The sequence below is a fragment of the Brachycentrus maculatus genome, unplaced genomic scaffold, assembly GCF_059751285.1.
Source record: "Brachycentrus maculatus isolate JH-2025_06_01 unplaced genomic scaffold, ASM5975128v1 h1tg000306l, whole genome shotgun sequence".
Lineage (NCBI taxonomy): Eukaryota > Metazoa > Arthropoda > Insecta > Trichoptera > Brachycentridae > Brachycentrus > Brachycentrus maculatus.
The window spans coordinates 1,752,501-1,772,251 of record NW_028281056.1 but is presented as its reverse complement, the minus strand read 5'-3'; the positions used below and the strand labels follow the sequence as shown (position 1 = coordinate 1,772,251).

At 30.2% G+C, this 19,751-nt stretch overlaps 1 protein-coding gene across 5 annotated transcripts in view; it reads left to right on the top strand.

Annotated features, from left to right (window-relative positions):
* The window catches only part of tfc (Brevican core protein triforce), a 158,003-nt gene that overhangs the window by 102,967 nt on the left and 35,285 nt on the right, over positions 1–19,751 (top strand). For 2 of the 5 annotated variants that reach the window (XM_088267826.1, XM_088267824.1), the window contains exon 1: positions 1,057–1,477. The exons of the other annotated variants lie outside the window; for them this stretch is intronic. In XM_088267826.1, the coding sequence (XP_088123952.1) occupies positions 1,384–1,477 (94 nt within the window). In that variant the 5' untranslated portion in view covers positions 1,057–1,383. Of the gene's footprint in view, positions 1–1,056; positions 1,478–19,751 lie in introns of those variants that run through there. 5 annotated transcript variants of the gene reach the window in all.

The window sequence follows — 19,751 nt, the reverse complement described above, 5'->3', positions numbered from 1 at the left end:
TTAAGATAGGCACTATTTATTAAGGTAGGGTGGGGGCTGTTTTTCTGGCCAAATGGAATATGCGCCCTTGATATTTAGAAATACTATAGACTTACTAATTATTTTACTTAGAATATATATTGTTAAAAGTAGCTTTAATATGTGTATTTAATATTTGCTGTAAATTTTCATGGCACTGTCCTAGCTACCAACCATGCTCGAGACACTCCGTTTTTTCGTTTTTTTTTAATTTTTAAATATCTCTGATCTCATTTTTAATGGATTTTTTTAAATTTTGACTGTAAAATTATGTTTTTAAATAATCACTTAAAATTTTAAGTAATTTCATAACTTTATTTGTAAAACATGTCTGATGCGAGTACTAGCATCTATCGTTTTTATGCGAAAGAAGATGGAAGTCTGACCATTCCAAAGCTCAAAACCTGGCATTTTGCTGGCTTAAGTGATCCCTCTATACACTTATGAAGGTTCACCATTCTCCCTATTATATAAATATCAATATTGAATTTATTTTTAAAGTTGTAAATATACACTGTTGTTAGGTACCATTCGTATGTTGGTTGTTATTTTAATCGATGTTGAATTTAGTCTTATGACAATACATGCTTCATCTCAGTTGAAATAATTAAATATGCATGAAAAAATATCAGTTATAATTTAAATTAAATTCCCAGTACAAATATGAAAATCCGAATCCTGAAGAATAATTTAGTGGACAGTGGACTCTACTCCCACCGGATTACAAGTTTGTTAGTGATCTCATTCTGTAATACGGTCAAGCTGTTAACTGCAGCCTAGACCTTTACCTTCTAAATAAACAAAAAAAATACATGACATTAATTAAATCATACAAGATTGTTAAACATACAGGCGTGTCACGTAGTTCGATGCGAAAACTGGCTCCAATACATCCTCCACTGGTCCTACGAAGCCGCAAAAAGCAAACGTTTTCAAGGATGACCCCTCAATAATAGATTTCGCATTCTCTTTAGCGTGGCGAGTCCCCCCGGCCATTTTCCACTCGCAAACCAGTACTTAGTTACCATCGCGCTCGTACAGACTCCGGTTACCGTACAATGATTTCTCTCCGCCGATAAATAAGCTAATAAATTCGCCCGCGCGCTGTTTGTTCTTCTAGCCACCGGTCGGGCGCCTGTTTTGTTTGGCGCTAATGTCGAAGCGGTTCAAAATTCAAACAGCCGTCAGTTGACTTTTCGCTTTTTGCGCATGCGGACGGAGAGTTGACGCGACTCCGCCACAGATGTCACTTAATTGCCAGTTTTGATTTTGTTAATTTTTACCGGTCGGGAAACACTTAAGTGGTCTTTGCCGGATTTTGTTTTGTATTTGTTTTCGACGCGAAGTTAGCGAACTCTAACGAAAATGAAAGGATGCAGTATTGTGCTATTTTTACTGGGTTTGCATTGTGCGACGGGTGCTTTGAGTCTCACGACGCCGCTATCTAAAGCACTAGCAGGTTTGTAAAATATTTAATAATTTTTGATGACTTTACTTTCCCCATTCTCTTCATTTAAAAAAATCCCATTTGAAAATTATTTAATAAAAAAAAAACCTATGTTGACTTGATCGCCCCAATTCGTAATGTGGAGTATTTCTAGGATTTGCTAATCACCTTACATCTGAATACCATAATTTTTAAATCAACGGGAATAGAAATTTTACATGTAAATAAAACTGGTCTTTGTTTAGATAATCTAGAAAAATTATAAATAAGTAAAGCAATCAATACAGACTTACCCATAATAAATAACCAACTAAATTTAACTTCGAGCCCACTTTTGAAAATATTTCAATTGTGATTCATTTTTCGTCTTTCTCTCTTTTTATTTTTTATTTTTTTTTTACAAATGTCAAATCGTAAATATTTTATTTTAATGAACTGATAATGGAATAATTTTCCGAAACCGGTAGTCACAAATAAGTGTTTATAAAACTGGTATTACACAAAGTAAACAATGGATGATAAGGAGTGTTTTATTACCATACCACAAAGTTATCTATACTTTTAATAAAAATATAAAAAATATATTTCTGGGAATTCAAAATTCATTTGATTATTTTTGACTTTTTGTAAGCTACAATTACTATACTAATTTCAAGACAAATTACCGTACCTGTTTTTAATTAACCATTAAATTATCTCTTCTTAGTTGTATCCTACTCCATTTACACAGTTTGAATCGAATAAAGGGAATTTTGAAGTTAATTTTCAAGTCTTTGAATTTGATAATTACGGTATGTTAGAAAGTAACCTCTGCTGTCAATACAGTTTTAAAATATGGATGGTCAAATTTCATCTGATTAGCATTTTTTAAACATTATTAAGATAAATTACATTCATTTGAGTGCTGTTCGTGACCATTTTTTTATTTCAAATTTATTATACGAAGATCTGGTACCTACTGTGATGGGTTAATGGATTTATTTTTACCTTTTTTCGCGCAGGCAACACCAGCGCATTTCTGGCGGGAAACGGTATTCTGTGTTGCGATCGTGATCTGTAATTTGAGGTTACGCTGAGAGGGAAAGTAGAAACAGAATTTAAATAAATAATGTGTATATTTCTGTAATATTTATGTAACAACGTATTTTATCCGAGCGTTAGTTGATTATTTAACATTTTATAACATACCTACCAGCTGGTGTTATGATCGGAAGTTATTTGTTGCCAATGAATTATTTCCTACCTTTATATCAATACCAAAATATGTAGTACAACCAGTTTTTCAAATACTTATATTTAATTATTTATTTGTATTTCATCAAACACATAATTATAACATTTTAACATCTCAAAATAGATGAAGAAAAATATGGAAGTCTGAATATTTACAGGGCTTATGACCTATCATAATCTGGTTAAGTGATCACTTAACACACGCGCAACATTCACCATTCTATCCGTGATTGACAACCACACTACTCAAATTTTTAGATACACCTAGATATATCGATCAATCTCATGGCATAGTACATATGAGTTCACAACAGCTATCTATGTTGGAATGAGGATAGATTTTATTCAGCAGAGAATCTTTTATTTATATCCAACATCCGAAACTCGTTTTTTTCACATACTGGGAAATGCCTAAAAACATGATTTTTAATATTTAATATAGCTTATAATTTGACTAGTTTATTTTCATATTCTTCTTTATCTTTGTTGAGATGTCAAAATGTAAAAATAAGTCTTAAGTGGAGAAAATTCAAATTTGTGAATAAGTATTTGGACACTCAATTTTTTTTTCATAATTACATATACGTCTTGACTAAGTTTTCCCCATGCCGAGGGCACATTTTACAATACTTATTATTAAAACAATATGAAAGAAAATTGCATTATGACTAGCAATCAAATACGACATGGCCGAATAATGCGATGTATTTCAGAGCCACCCACCTGTTTTATCCATTTATGAATAGATCTTTTATACTTTGTTTATTTTTTAATGACTTTATAGATAATGGAAGCTGTTTGTACAACTTTATTGCATAATAATCAAAGTTCTTATGGCCAAAAGAGGTATGCGTTTTTGGTTGATGGGTTTCTGTGTTTTGGATCTAGGAGTTCTAACTACGCTTCCAAAGTTCAATTTATGTTGTTTTGAGCATGCCTTGCGAATTAAAATTACATTAACGAGTTATATTTTGAATAATAAATAGTTAATTGAGATGGTTAAGGACCTTGCATTCCTTGAATCTTAACTAAGCATGGTATAGATATCCTGTTTTCAAGGCTGAAGACCATTCATTTTATTTTAATGTTGACCGAGAGTAATACAGTCCAGTGTATTATTTGAAGCAAAATGTAACGATTAGTAACAATAATAAACGTCAACAAACGAAATTATTAAGACCCAACATACATTAGGATTGTGTCTTTGGGACGTTGAAGGATGAAATGGGGGTAGTAGCTGTTTTTTATTTTGATTTATTAATTTATTTGTCGGGAGCATTGTCATGAGTGTTGTCATTTAAGAGCTTCAGCCCATTTAAGAGTAGGTTTCAGAATTATTGAGTTTTTGACAAAACACTCAATAATTGTTCTTCCTCACCCACCCAGTTCTACTCAGTTGATCTCGCTCCTTCTGACTTTTTCTTTTTCTCTAAACTCAAAAGAGGAAGATTTGAGACGATTTCTGAGATTAAGGCAAATGCGACAAAACAGCTCAAGGACACCATAAAAGAAGTGTTCCAGGACTGTTTCCAAAAGTGGAAACAACGTTGGGAAAAGTGTGTGCGTCAGGGAGGTGAACACTTTGAAGGGAACCCAAACATATTACTTCTAAATAAAGTACATTTTCGAGAAATAAAAAGACTTTGTGTTTTGATCCACTAATTAAGCCCTGAAGAGGGCAACAGGTTGTTGCCGAAACAAGTTGGTTAATAAAAATGTGAGTAGATCAAAACACAAAGTCTTTTTATTTCTCGAAATAATATATCAATATGATCCACAAAGTTAATGCTTTCAATATTCAAAAAAATTTGTTTTATGACAATCTATGTATTGATTAAATAAGTCAAGTATATTAATATTCCACAATCTTGTCAACGTATCCATAAAACCACGTCCGCCTGAAAATGATCTGAAGCTTGTATAAATCTTAAAACCATTTTCCGGGTATAATTTTACATACCTAACCAAAACGAACTTTTATGACGCTAATAAATAATTTCAAAATTCATTTTTATTGTAACTGAGTTTTTCAACAAATAATTCATGCTTATTGGCTCACAGCATATAATTCTCGATACAAACATCATGTTAAGTAAACACAGTTTTAATTGGCAGTCTGTATGTAATCATAGCCCAGTGTTTATTTGGAATGTATTAAATTCCAGTACTTTATTATCCATCAAATAACTCAAAGAAATAATAAGGTCAATGATACTGTTTAACATTTTTCCCACATGATTTAATATACGCGGTACATCAAAAATCGTGGTTATCCAGGATTTTTCAAATCAATTAAGTATGGCACAATGTTTTAAAAATATATGCTGTAAATATCAGACATTGAATTATTCCCCCTACGGATGATATATCAATATTAAAGGTGTCTCAAATTAAGATGAAGCCTTTATCATTTTTTAAACCGAAGAAGTTAGAAGTCTGAGCATCCGAGCGTATGAGCATATATTTACTCAAAAATAAAAGCGGTAAAACAAAAAAAGTTCGAATTTTATTTCATAAAGTTTATAAAATGTGCTGCAAATTATCAGCAAAAAAGAAAAAAATAAGTACTATATTATTTTCCGCCTCCGTAGTGTAATAATCAGGATGCTCGACTACCGCATGAGGGGTTAAATAAATAAAAGTGATTTTTTCACTCTAATATGTATTCAATATTACCCTGGACTGGTACTTGAAGCAGAGGGCTGATCACCTTTCATTCATGTGTTAAAAATCAAGATAACACTGCGTTTATATGATGCAGTACTCTATGCACTATCGGGTGCGGATAAGGGTAAAAAAAATCATATGTTTACCCTTACGTTAGTTCTCAAATAACTTAATATATATACAATAAAACATAATAATAATTGTAAAACGAACTCCCTCTCTAAACACAAGTATCTACTTTATTAGAAAGGTAGAAACGTTCTATTTGAAATGTATTGTATATTTACCAGCTATTTCGTATTATTTAAATATGTATTTTGTAAAATAAAATTCAATAAAAAATAATTAAAAAATAATATATTTTTCAGTAAACACTTTTATACACCTAAATATAACATTTATTTTAAATGTGTATTTAATTTAAAACTTTTGTACTTATATGTGTTCTCAGTTACAAGAAATGGGTGAGAAAAATAATAACCTCAAAAAATTTCTGAAACATGAATGCAGCCCACTAATACGAGCTACTCACAAATCGAAATTGTTATATGTACTCGTATGTTCAAATGCACGATCGGTTTCGGCTCACCGTACACATTTTTACTTCTTAATACATTATTCAGACCCCAAGGTCGAATTTTATACAGTTGAACTCCTTAATGGTTTGTTTATGTTGAAAAAATATTATTTTTTGTAACGCCCCATAGATATCTAATCAATTTAGTTTTTCGTACATTCTCGGTTTACTATTATCCATGAATTGCAGTAATTCAGTGCTTAACTCGTGATTATCGTGTTTAACAATTTAATGGACAGATAATTCATAGCGGTTTGTCTATTTATTCACAAGACAATATAATTTACAGATGTATAATTCTCTTTAATTTTTAATGATAACTCTGCCACTATGATTTATACTCGTCAAGAGACTATATCAGACTAGACTAGAATATAATCGACACTTAATGATAATGATAATAAATTTATTATACTATTATCAAAATGGTATTTGGTTTTAAAACGTTTTATTACAATATTTGTAAATCATAACCTAACTTTTTAACCAATTCGTGACGGGTAAATAATGACCGTGAACAATTTATGGAATATCGATAAAATTAAAAAAAAGGTATTCTGAGATGGTTTTGGCCTGTTGATCGAATGAGTGAAGAAAGTTTAGTATAACAAATTTATTTCTCATTTGGAAAAATTACCTTTTTGTAACATAAAATATTTAAAGTCTTTTTAATTTATAAAAATATAAAAAAAAAATATTGGTTTAAATTGCAGAAAAATGGTATTCATCACACAATTTTTCTGCAATATATTTTTTTTAATTCGCATTTTTTTTCTTTATGTAAATATTCGTAAAGTAACTTCATTTTACTAACCCTTAGCACACCACAAGCTTTACGAGGTGTTATATTTCTCATTTAAATGTTTTAATATATGAGTTTTTATTACAAATAGTGCATAAACAAAATATAATAAAATAACATTTTTTTATATTCAATGTGGAAAAATCTACAAACTAGTTAGTTTATTCTATAAAATACAGTTCCACCACGAAATTTCACTACGAAACTAAAATTTAAAAAAAAATTAGTTAAAATCACATAAAAATGTTATTTTGAATTTCTTGTGTACAAACATAATTTAACTAACTCTTATGGTTATACCAAAGCATTCCAAAGCTTTACGAGATGTTATATTCCTGATTTATACATATAACTTTTTTTATAACTAAAAAATGCTGTTTGCCTTTTTTTCAATTTAAAAAAAACTAGTTGCGCTAAAAAGTCAAAGAAACACAGCCTTAGTGACAAGATCAGTTTGCATCAGATTAAATTTCGGTATGAAAGACGACCACAGGTGGCCTTACGTCACGTTGGACCGGTCTAAGATGCAGTGTCAAGCAACAACACACCAAACAACAATGTTTTCTATAAAAGGAGAACTTTTCACGACCAACTTAAGTGCTAAAAGTGGTTTTAATGTTTTAAATTCAGTTATTTTTAAGAACTTAAACAGCATTATATTGGACTCTAAATTTATTTATTTATTTATTTCATAGATACATACATTTTTTATTTTTTTACCATATGTATTACGGCTCTTTAATCATGGCCTGTGTTAATCCGAAATACGTACATGTTAGTACATTTTTTTTATTATTTATTATTATTTGTTTTTTTTTTTAATTATTAGATTATATATATGATTTTTTTTTTTAAACAATTATATCAAAACCACTCATATGTAACATATTTTGCTTACCTAAAAGATATAAATGCCTCTATGAGATTAGTTTCTACACAACAAAAAATATATTTTTCGGGAGGTGTTAAACTTATCAGAAGTTTTAAATGTCATTTCTCGTCTATTCATTTGCTAATGAATATAAATCTTATTTTAATTGTTATCGATTAATGGATTAACTTTCTTCTTCAATCAATAATTGGGCAAGAATCAAGGGTGAAATTCCAAGGTCGCATCACTTTTATTGGGTACATTTCGTTACATGAGAGAGAAGAAAGAGCGACTTTGTATCGTTGTGTATACATATAAGTATACACTATGTGATGGCTAGGGCACCCAAGATTGCATTCACGTACTTGTACTAGCTTCTGTGACATACAAAGTGTTATTTTGTACGATTTCCTTGATAAAATATATATTTTATATCAAATTACTTATATATTTTACCTGCATTTTCTTAATTTATATCAAGATTATGGTTTAAATCAAGTTTATAGTTTATATGAGAATATAACAAGTTTCTAGTTTACTTAATTAATATCAAATTACTAATAAAGTAACTCAATTGTTATTTACTTTATGGAACAACTTGCCTTACGTACAGTGTTTGAAAATGATGCGGAATGCATCGAAACACATGTAACAGTAGATATTAAGAAATAGTGGTATTTACTAAGTAAAATATTGATTAAAAATGGATAGATTTTACCACAAAGTGACTGCCGAATCAATTAATGAATCTTGCCTTAGTTGAATTATTTACAGTACACAACAAATAATGTTACGATTTAATTTGACCGTTTTAGTTGGGTCCGTATTGCTTAACTAAATATGTATTTTTGTCTCGCGTACTAAATAAGAATTTAAATTAAATTAATTCATTCAGAAAGGCCAAATTGTACAGGATTAGACGACTGTGTGTATAGATACATTTGCTTATTATTACGTCATGTAGTCCGCATAAATGCTTGATGATAAATTAATTAGGTTTTGCACCGTGCCAAAAAGGATATCATTTTAAAACTCGTTCGTGTTGTAATTAAAAAAAAATATTGATTAGATATTATTGCTCTACGATACAGAATTGATATGATTTTTTAAAAGGGTAAAAAGGAAAATTACTGACACCACCTTAGTCAATGACACTACATATTTCATATGCAAACTAGGTGTAGATATCTTGTGATATCAGACACGGTTGAATATTTGAGTATCCCATTTTTATGTCTAAAAATACTGGCTTTTTTAGTGATTTTTTTTTACTTTTTGGACTTATATAATAAATAGAGCCGCTTATAATTTACCAATGTTACCAATATTAAAATAAGTTCATCTTTTCTGTGACGCCATTCATTACCAACTTACGAAAACAACGTATTTACGAAGGCTAATTTTCCAAAAGCAAATGACGAATGAAAATATTGATTAAATCGGCTGTTATAAACACAAAACGTCTTACACAATCCTTAATAGTTTGAGTATGTTAAATTAGATATTTCTCCCGTCTGAAAATGATCCATTGAGGCAATATGAATATTTAAAAAAGAGTTTTATTATCATAGTGTAAAATCTTATTTGTCAATGAGAAAATACGCGAATAAATATTTGTAATATTTTGTGTATGTACTATGACATTGGTTGTAGGGAAATATTGATTTAAAATAATATTTATTCACTATGTAAGTGTAAGGCTACGGTCACGATACGGAGCGGCGAGCGACAAACGGCAGAACTGTAAAGTAGTACCGTTCACGTTTTAGTTGGCACTGCGTACCTTGTAGGATATTGGTAGCAAGTGAGTGCAATATACAAAAGTTGTAGAGTGGAAATGCTTCCCTTTGCTACTCTTGTCTTTCGTAGACTTGTGCTAACAATATTAATTTATCTAATCATTTCAACTTCTTGAACGGAATATATGTACGTACGAGTATTATACATCAAGAGGGCTTTTTGCTAAGAAGCAAAATCTTCCAACGAACTAAATATAGTTTGCTGTTTAAATGTTTAAACTTTATAAAAACGTTAATTATTAGAAGGTAGAATATTGCTTTTGCATATCGTTGTCGTACAGGAGAATGTGACCAACTAACAAAAACTTAAATGTTCAGGAGGGCCATTTAAGTCACTTTTGCTTGGCAAGAAAATAAACATCAATTCAGTTTGTCATTTTTAACAGGTGAGTATATTAATTATACTTCCAAGTTTAAAATCCTTTGGGATTTTTTTAAGCTAAGCTATTTAATTAAACTAGTAAGATATCAAATAGTCAATGATAACGTTTTTGTAAAAAAAATGCACTTGGTCACTTTCTCTTGCATGAAAGGAAATATCCTAGGTACTCGGTGCAAACAAAAACATAAGCGGTATCTCTCTGCCTCTTGCCGCTTGAAACTTGGCGCTCGTATCGTGACCGAGGCCTAAGACGTGTGTTCAAGTATTATGATATATGTGACTGGTATTTGCAAAAAATATACAACATGTAACGCATTTCTTGCAAAATGGCGTCCTTCGTCATTCGCAAGCTGCTAGAATTGATATGTTGAAAAAATAACCAGTTTTTGAGATATCTCCCGTTAATATATTAAGTACGGATATGTACTAAGTATGTGAATACCTACATATATATGTGTGTGTGCATACGTATGTCCAACTACTTGGTCAGTTTTACGTAAAATTCTGTAAGAATGACATGTAATAATTGTACACTTTTACGTACGAGCAAAGATAACGTGACGCATTCAACTTTCTGAAAATGATATACTTATTCCTATGTCTTTGATCGTTAAAAGGAAACCTTAAATTTATGATCAATATTTATTTGTCGCCATTGGTCTTCCTTGAAAGAAGTCAAGAAGAAGACAAAAGAATTCACGGATGCTGCAGAAAGATAACATGCTTCGAAGGCATGGCCTAGGTGACGTTGTCCATGATAGAAGGACCTACAACCTGAGGACAAGGAGATCTGTCCCCAACAGTCTACAAAGACGATAAGTTGATAAAACGATAGGGTTGAAGCCAGGAAGAATAATATTTTTTATTTAGCTGCACCCAGCCACGCGTTGCTGTGACTCAGTCCGATTAAATAATAATAATAAAACAATAATAATCACACTTTACTGATTTGTTTAATTTCACAATACGTGTGGGCATACGATATTATAGCAGCTCGGCTGTCCAAACTTAAAACACAGTAAGGGACATTTTTTTGTAGTACGTTTTTTTTGCATTTTTGGACTAGGTAGAATCTACTTAGTCCAAAAATGCAAAAAAAAAAATATTGCAAAAAAAATGTCCCTTACTGAGTTTTGAGTTTGGACAGCCGAGCTGTCAGCTATGACTTATTTTTATTATTACGTGTTTTGATTTATGTTCAACAGATGGCGCTGTCATTTCGGAAGTATCTGTGGTAAAACAGTTAAACATTTTTGTAATAAGGTAAAATGTAAAAAATAATATAAAGAAATGTCAATTAAAAATATTATCAAAATTATTCCACATAAAGTATGTACTATTTTAATTGTTAAGGAGTAACTCGCAATTTGAATGATTCAGTAAACAATCGGCTGCGCGTGAAGCTTGTCGTGACTCTTCACACGTTATATATCGAAAATAAATATAAATATATCGGAATTAGACTTTTTTAGAATATATGTATCATATATTTTTTTAAATACATAAACATTTTTTTTTTACTCTTTACCTTTCAATAACTCTTTTCTTTTCAAAATCATATTATTACTTCCAAGAAAAACTAATTTTTTCAATACTTAATCAGTACTTTAAGAAAAAAAATCAATTACGTCAAATGTTACCCGGGTTTAAAGAAAATTAAGTTGCGATTCATCGATTCATCGGCCTTAAAGAGGTGCCTAATGGAAAAGCGTTTTTATTAATAGTAAAAACAAAACATTTCACCTCACTGGCTACTTGATTGAATATTTAATTGCGTACGCACTTTCTGCTGTAATCACTAACTGTGTTTACGTGTTGGTGAATTATACTGACGAAATATCCACGTTCTGATTCACATGTGTTTGTATATATCGCTCACTCCTTTCAAGAACGTCATAAATCAAAAAACTTGATTTTTCAGGAGAACGTTTTTAAAGTTTAAAACCATAACACAATGTATTAAAAATAAATATCAAGCCACTTATTGAACTTTTTACTGTGCAACACATCTTTTTAGGTAAAACCTGAAGGTTTTTTCTCCATTTGAAAAATATTTAATATATTTCAATAAATAATTAAACAATACATTTTCTTCAAATGCAAAAACATCATTTTCTGCCCTGTAGCGGGTAAAGATTAAGTAAAAAATATGCCTCTTTTGCTGGGATATAGTACATTTTCTGGGCATCCCGAAAACATGCACAACTGAAAATTTTCAATTTTTAATTTATGACGTTCTTGAAAGGAGTGAGCGATATGTTATGCACATATATTGCGGCGGATTAAAAAAGAATAGGAAAATTATATGTCTAACTACCGGTTAATGCTCGGCCCACAACACACAACACGAGTTACGAGTGAAATAGGAACTGCCCATTCGGAAATTATGCTCTCGTTTTCAGTATTAGTTTTTATAAACGCATTAGATGTGCAAGACCACAAGAAACGAACCCTGTATATATTTTTTGAAATTCAAAATTCCTTATTAGATTTAAGTTTAGTACTGACATTTCTTGGTGAAACAAAAAAATGTATAATAAAATAACAACTATGTACTTGTATTACCATGTTGATGATGTCGGCAACGGTGAAACCCGGTCACTGGTCAAATAAAATATATGTAGAAAAAACTTTTACACAATACTTAAATTAAAAAATTGTTATGTTCGCCATTTGAAGTAAATACTTTAGCAATTTAATATCCCTGAAAAGCATAATCATAAATTTAAATATGAAAATAAATAATTTCTAAAAGACGTACGACAAGACACAACAAGTTTCCAAAACTATGGACGTTCTTGTCAACAGTTTGCATTTTCACCTGTTTGAAATTGTTCATAATTAATAAACTCAAAACTCAAATATATTATAGGCGAAAACACAAAATATGAGATTATACGGGACAAACAGTTAAGGTTAGTTAAGTTAGTATATAACAATATGGTATACTAGCCTCCATATTCCGAAAAACCGTTAGTAAAAACAATCGATCGTTGAGGCAGATTTAAAACATAATTAATTTAGTATAAAATCACGTTCATCATTATTATATTTTGATGTCTTTAAGATATTTAATAATTTTTTACTCGCGCAACTGTAACTGCTAATAGTTAAGAATTGAATTCATGACTTTTTGTAGTGGTCGTTCGCAGATTTTCAGTGCAGTGTATGTTATTTAATTTACAAACAGCACATTGATTTATTTGCCTTTTTACCCATAAATTTACAAGAAAAAGTTATATACGTATAAACTTAGATCTTATCGTTCGTTTTAAGCCGTCAAAGTGAATGTGATTGATATTTTTAAAACATTATTTATCTTTAAACATCGTAATTAAAATTCAGTTTTGTAAGAATTTAATTTTATAATCTCATACATACACACATTTATATATGTGTATATATATTTTAATATTTGCATTTGGTATGGGTCCGTTCATCATACGGCCAAATGGCAGCGCCATTGGTAACAGCATTACATGCAATTTTAAACATTTGCTATGGCAGATAGCGTGCTTCTTGACAGCTGCTGTCAATTTGTTTTGTTGATAGGTATTCGATAATTTAATTGATTCAAAATCACTGTGAAATTAAACGTAAAAGAACTGTATGCTTTCTATTTTTTTTCTCTTCCGTTCATCCTCATCATCATCATCACCATCACCATCGTGTGTGTGTATATGTTTATATAAATATATACATATTTACATCAATTAATGTAATTATTTTACTTATACCTGCGGAACATTCTACTTCTTTATTGACCCTTAACAGCACCCAATAGTGCATAGGGCACTGCATCGTATAGAAACAGTGTTACCTGAATCGTTAAATACGCGAAGGAAAGGGGATCAGCCTTCCTCTTCAGGTCTGGTACCTGGGTCCAGGGTCATATTAAATAAATATTGGAATTAAAAATCAATAATATTTATTGTGACCCTCTTGGGGATCGAACTCGGGATCGACCTTCAGTATGGTAGCCCAGCGCGCTAACCACTACACTTTAGAGGCGGAACATAACTTTTTGACAACTCAATAAAGATGAGGAAGAATATGGATTATATATATATATATATATATATATATATATATATATATATATATATATATATATATATATATATATATGTATATATATATATATATATATATATATATATATATATATATATATATATATATAAATATTTATATATATATATATATATATATATATATATATATTATATATATATATATATATATATATATATATATATATATATATATATATATATATATATATATATATATATATATATATATATATATATATATATATATATATATATATATGAATATGTATATATTATTTATTATTTAAACCCTTATCCGCACCCCAATGGTGCATAGGGCACTGCGTCATATAAACGCAGTGTTATCTTGATCGTTTACACATGAAGGAAAGGTGACCAGCCCTGCGCTTCAGGTACCAGTCCAGGGTAATATTGAATAAATATGACAGTGAAAAAATCACTTATATTTATTTTACCCCCTTGGGAATCGAACCCGGGACCTCCAGAACGGTAGCCGAGCGTGCTGACCATTACACTATGGAGGCGGATAAATATATATATATATATATATATATATATATATATATATATATATATATATATATATATATATATATATATATATATATATATAAATATATTAGATTTCTAAAGTATAAAAAAAGATAAACTGAATATCATTCAATTTCATGAGGTCAATTATTCCGGATACATTCGAAATGATAAATCATTACTATCAATTACCAATTACTTTTAAATTACAATTCAATTAATGACAAGTCTTCTCACCTAATATGACTATTTAAAGATGCTCCTTACAAAGTAATATATCATTAATGTAAAATAAATTGATTTTTAAATTTGCACAAATGGTTTGAAAGTAATTACTTCGTTTAGAAGGCAAAGGTCAATTTTTTTAACTATTAAATTTAATTTTAGGATTTTTTTTCTCGAATTCGCAAAAAAAGAATTTGAGACAAAAAGGGCAAATATGATCAGTAAAACTTTTCAAAAAAAACCCGCAACTTAATTTTTTTTAAACCCAGGTGACATTTGACGTCATTGTTTTTTTTTATATAACGACTTTTTTGTATTAAAAAAAAAAAAATTCTTGGAAATAATTACATATATAGTTTTGAAAAGAAAAGTAATATTGGAAGTTATGGAGTTCAAACAAAATTTAATGTGTATTCTAAAAAAAACAAATTACAAAGTATTCTTGAAAAATGTGCGCGGAAACGCGTTTATCCCCTTTTCTGAATTTGTGTGCCCATGATCTCATCCTTAAATTGAATGTTCTGGATATTTTTTCTCAAATTCACAAATAATATAATTGAAAAAAAGGCGGATAAAGCCAGTAAGAAAATTGCATCAATCAAAACATTGACATCTGAAATCTCGTTATTTCGATGACACCAATCATTTAAAAGTCCACAATACCACAGCAACATGTCTGTGTTAGTGGTAAAGTGTGTTAGTGTTGGTCCTTACGTACATACACGGTCATAATACGTTACCCAATACGAGTAATGATTTTTTATTAGGCGGACAGGCTCGCTTGAATGAGAGAAAGTGATAAATGCCCGCAGCTGTACCAACGCGACTCAGTAGGGAGATTCCGATCAGAAAACCACACTATAACGCGGAACTATATTTCTATGGGGATTAGTCATTGTTTTCAATTCAGAAAAGTATGTCCATTAAAATGTATATATATATATATATATATATATATATATATATATATATATATATATATATATATATATATATATATATATCTTAAACCATTGGGAAGAATATTCATAAACAGTGTTATATGAACGTTACCTATATATAATTATTATTTTTTATTGTATATCAATTTTAAATGACTCATTCCTTCATTTTCGTTAGTTAAAATCATCACTCCGCTTCCCAAGTAAACGAAATCGTCTATTTCACGGTGAATGTGTTTCAAAATTTCCCTATTTGCTAAAATTTTACATTCATCTCGAAAACCATGACTTAAGATTTTTCAAAACTTACACACCTTTGAGACCAGTTCCTGAAGACATTAACATGTCTTACCACAAAGTTAATGCCGAAACAATAAATAAATTTTCCGCCTACGTAGTGTAATGGTCAGCACGCTCGGCTACCGTTCTGGAGGTCCCGGGTTCGATTCCCAGGGGGGGTCAAATAAATACAAGTGATTTATTTCACTCTAATATTTATTCAGTATTACCCTGGACTGGTACCTGAAGCGGAGGGCTGATCACCTTTTCTTCGTATGTTAACGATCAAGATAACACTGCGTTTATATAATGCAGTGCCCTATGCACCATTGGGGTGCGGATAAGGGTTTTATTATGTTTTATTTATATTTTATATCCAGATTTATCTCTTTTAAAAACTATGACTTTGGATTTCTCAACATTCATATTTTATTTATTGTTTCGGCATTAACTTTGTGGTAAGACATGTTACAATGATTAAAGAAAACACTTGTTTTTTACCACTTGAGTTTTATTATAGACTACATGTTTCAGAAGTTAAACTTCTATCATTCAGGTCTGTATAATAACATTATACAGACCTGAATGATAGAAGTTTAACTTCTGAAACATGTAGTCTATAATAAAACTCAAGTGGTAAAAAACAAGTGTTTTCTTTAATCATTCTCAACATTCATTAACAAATCACAAATTAATAAATATTGTATTATATTGGAAGCTAACGAGATGAATAGCGAGCGTCCTCATTATGTCACATTGCTTCAGGCGGTACTGGCTTCTCCCGCTATAATGGCTACAACAATATACTCGTAACTTGTCATGTAAGGTGTTGTATGAGTACTTAAACGTAAATGTTTGCGGTTTTAATGTCATTTGTGAAATGCAATACACACAACGTACAAAGTGCAATATAACACTCATTATACAATGCGTGTTAACACACGATACAACCGTGGAAATACAAGAAAGTAAAATGCATAATCAGAAATGAAGAAATCAGACACCGGACAAAGGTTTTCGATGTTTTAGATCGCGTTTCCGGACTAAAATGGGTGGGTGATGAAGAAAATATGGAAGTCTGGGCATTTACGGGGCTGACGACCATCATAGGCTGGTTTAAGTGATCACTTTACACACGTGTAACATTCACCAATTCTACCCATTATTGTCAATCATACTACTCAAATTCTTGGAAGTTCTATATATATGAACCAATTTCGAAATTTGTTATTATTCAATTTCAAATAAGATTCGTGATTCTACTAGAACTTCCCTAGAGACATCTATTGGTGATCACTTAAACCAGCTTATGACGGTCGTCAGCCCCGTAAATGCCCAGACTTCCATATTTTTCTTCATCTTTGATGAGGTTTCAAAAATAATATGAAAATAACTCATATAATTGGAGTGGTTTTTTACTACGTGAAACGTAAATTAAAATGGATAGATTTTACCACAAAGTGACTTCCGAATCAATCAATTCCATATTCTTCTTCATCCTTGTTGAGATGTCAAAAAAATGTGAAAATAAATAAATGTTTTTACTAGCATCCTCTTGTGTGAATTTCATTTTTCCTTCTGTATCAGAGCTTTGATCTTGTACTCACAATTGTAATGAAAAAGAATTCTTATCCGTTTTTATCCGTTTAGTACAGCTGAGCGGTGGCATAATGATGCGAGGGGTATCATGTCTGTCTCTGCTAACGATCAAAGCTTTGCCTTTCAAACGAGCGACACAAACCATTACACTTCAAATCGCTTTTCCTCATTCGTTCGCGAAAGGGATTTTTTTATTATTATAGGTGTCTCAACTTGATATGAAACATATATGTTTAGAATTTAGAATATTGAAAGCATTAACGTTGTGGATCATATTGATATATTATTTCGAGAAATAAAAAGACTTTATGTTATAATCCACTCACATTTTTACTAACCAACTAGTTTCGGCAACAACCTGTTGCACTCTTCAGGGTTTAATTTATGACTTATTTATAAATTAAACCCTGAAGATTTACTTAGTCATAAATTAAACCCCGTACTTAGTAATAAATTAAACCCTGAAGAGGGCAACAGGTTGTTGCCGAAACTAGTTGGTTAATAAAAATGTGAGTGGATCAAAACACAAAGTCTTTTTATTTCTCGAAATAATATATGAAACATCCATATTTATTTACATTTTTAGGTGTGTGTCAAATCCTTGTTCACAAACCTAAGTTTCTCCATTTTACTTTATATTTTGTATATTAAAAGCATTGTTAACTTTGTGATATGGTAATATAACACTCTCCTTATCATTAATTTAAAGTGGTATTACACAATGTGAACGATGTTTGAAAAAGAGATTGTTAGTTTCATTTTATTTTATAATTATTAGGAATCTTCACGTAGGATTTTAATTTTAATGCTTTTTTAAGAGCCAAATTATTTTTTCAACGAAGGTATACAAATTTCAGATAAGGGAACATTTTAATGTGACTTCTTTAATTTCTTTCACATTAAAAGGTGATGACATATTGCCCTCAGTGGCTAGTTTAAGAATTCAATAAAATAAATTTAAAAAGTATAGGGAGACGCCTGAAAACGTGATTTTAACCAGATTATTTAGTTGACAACATTTTTGAGTGTCTCCAAATCTTTGTTCACAAATTTGGGTATTAACTTTTAAGCGAAGAAACCCAGATTTGGACACAACCAAAAATGTTGTGAATGAAAAATGTGGTCTAATTAAAAGCTGTTTAATTTTTTTTAAATCATGTTTTCAGACGTCTCCCAGTGTGTAAAATAATCCGGTTAGGATCTTGCATACATCTAAATAAACTTTATAAATAGAAAAGACATAAGAAGATAAAAATACAGCGTCATGAGATTTATGATATATAAATATAGGAGTTCCAAAAATTTGAGTATTATGGTTGTTTGCTTTCTTGTGTTATTTGAGGGTAATTCTCAAATAAATATTTATTTCTTTATTTATTAAACGGCTAATTCATTTAAAATAATACATATATACAATATCTAGTATAAAATTTCACTAATGAATACACTAAAAGAGAAACAAAAAGGCTTAAACATAAAATAATAATAAAATAACAAATAGTAAGCACTGGTAAATACACGTCTCCTTCACACACTATCAGCGAGCAATGAGAGAGAGTGAAACACAACGTTTAAATTTATCCCTTATAACATGGAGAAGAAATTCTGAGAAAGTACAGATTTCAAGGAGGATAACAATATATTAAATAAATCTATACTTTCAAAAGTATTGGCTAACATGTGAAGCCACGGAATCGGATTATATAAGGATTATATAATTATATATTATATGTAAGGATTATTTTAACATAAAGTTATTTGATCGTGATAAGTTCTAATTTGTTGAATATTTCCTGTAAGGAGTCCGTCTCGGGACTTAAGGTATTATTTTCATTCATCTTTGACAAAGTTTTGGAACCACTGCTCTTTACCTTGCAGTAAAAGGAAATAATCGCCAGAAGATAATATGACGTCACTCACTTCCATCTTGTTAAAATATGATGACCTCTCATCAAATATTGTAATGTCATAGGTCAGACGATTCTATAAAACCTGCAAAACGAATCAAAGCAAAAAAATTAGTGTTAATTTCTTCTCGCCTTAATTCGCCTTTCCTGTTTCACACGGTTTTTTCTTCATAATTTTTTTGAGCCTTATGCACTAATAAGTCAATCTTATTTTTAACCCATGTCAGATAATACTTATTATTATTTGACATCTCATCAAATATAAAGAAGAATATGAAAGTCTGGGCATTTACGGGGCTGATGACCGTCATAGGCTGGTTTAAGTGGTACACACGTGTAACACAAACCAATTTAGAAACCTTGTTTTTGAATTACTAGAACTTCGCTAGAGACATGT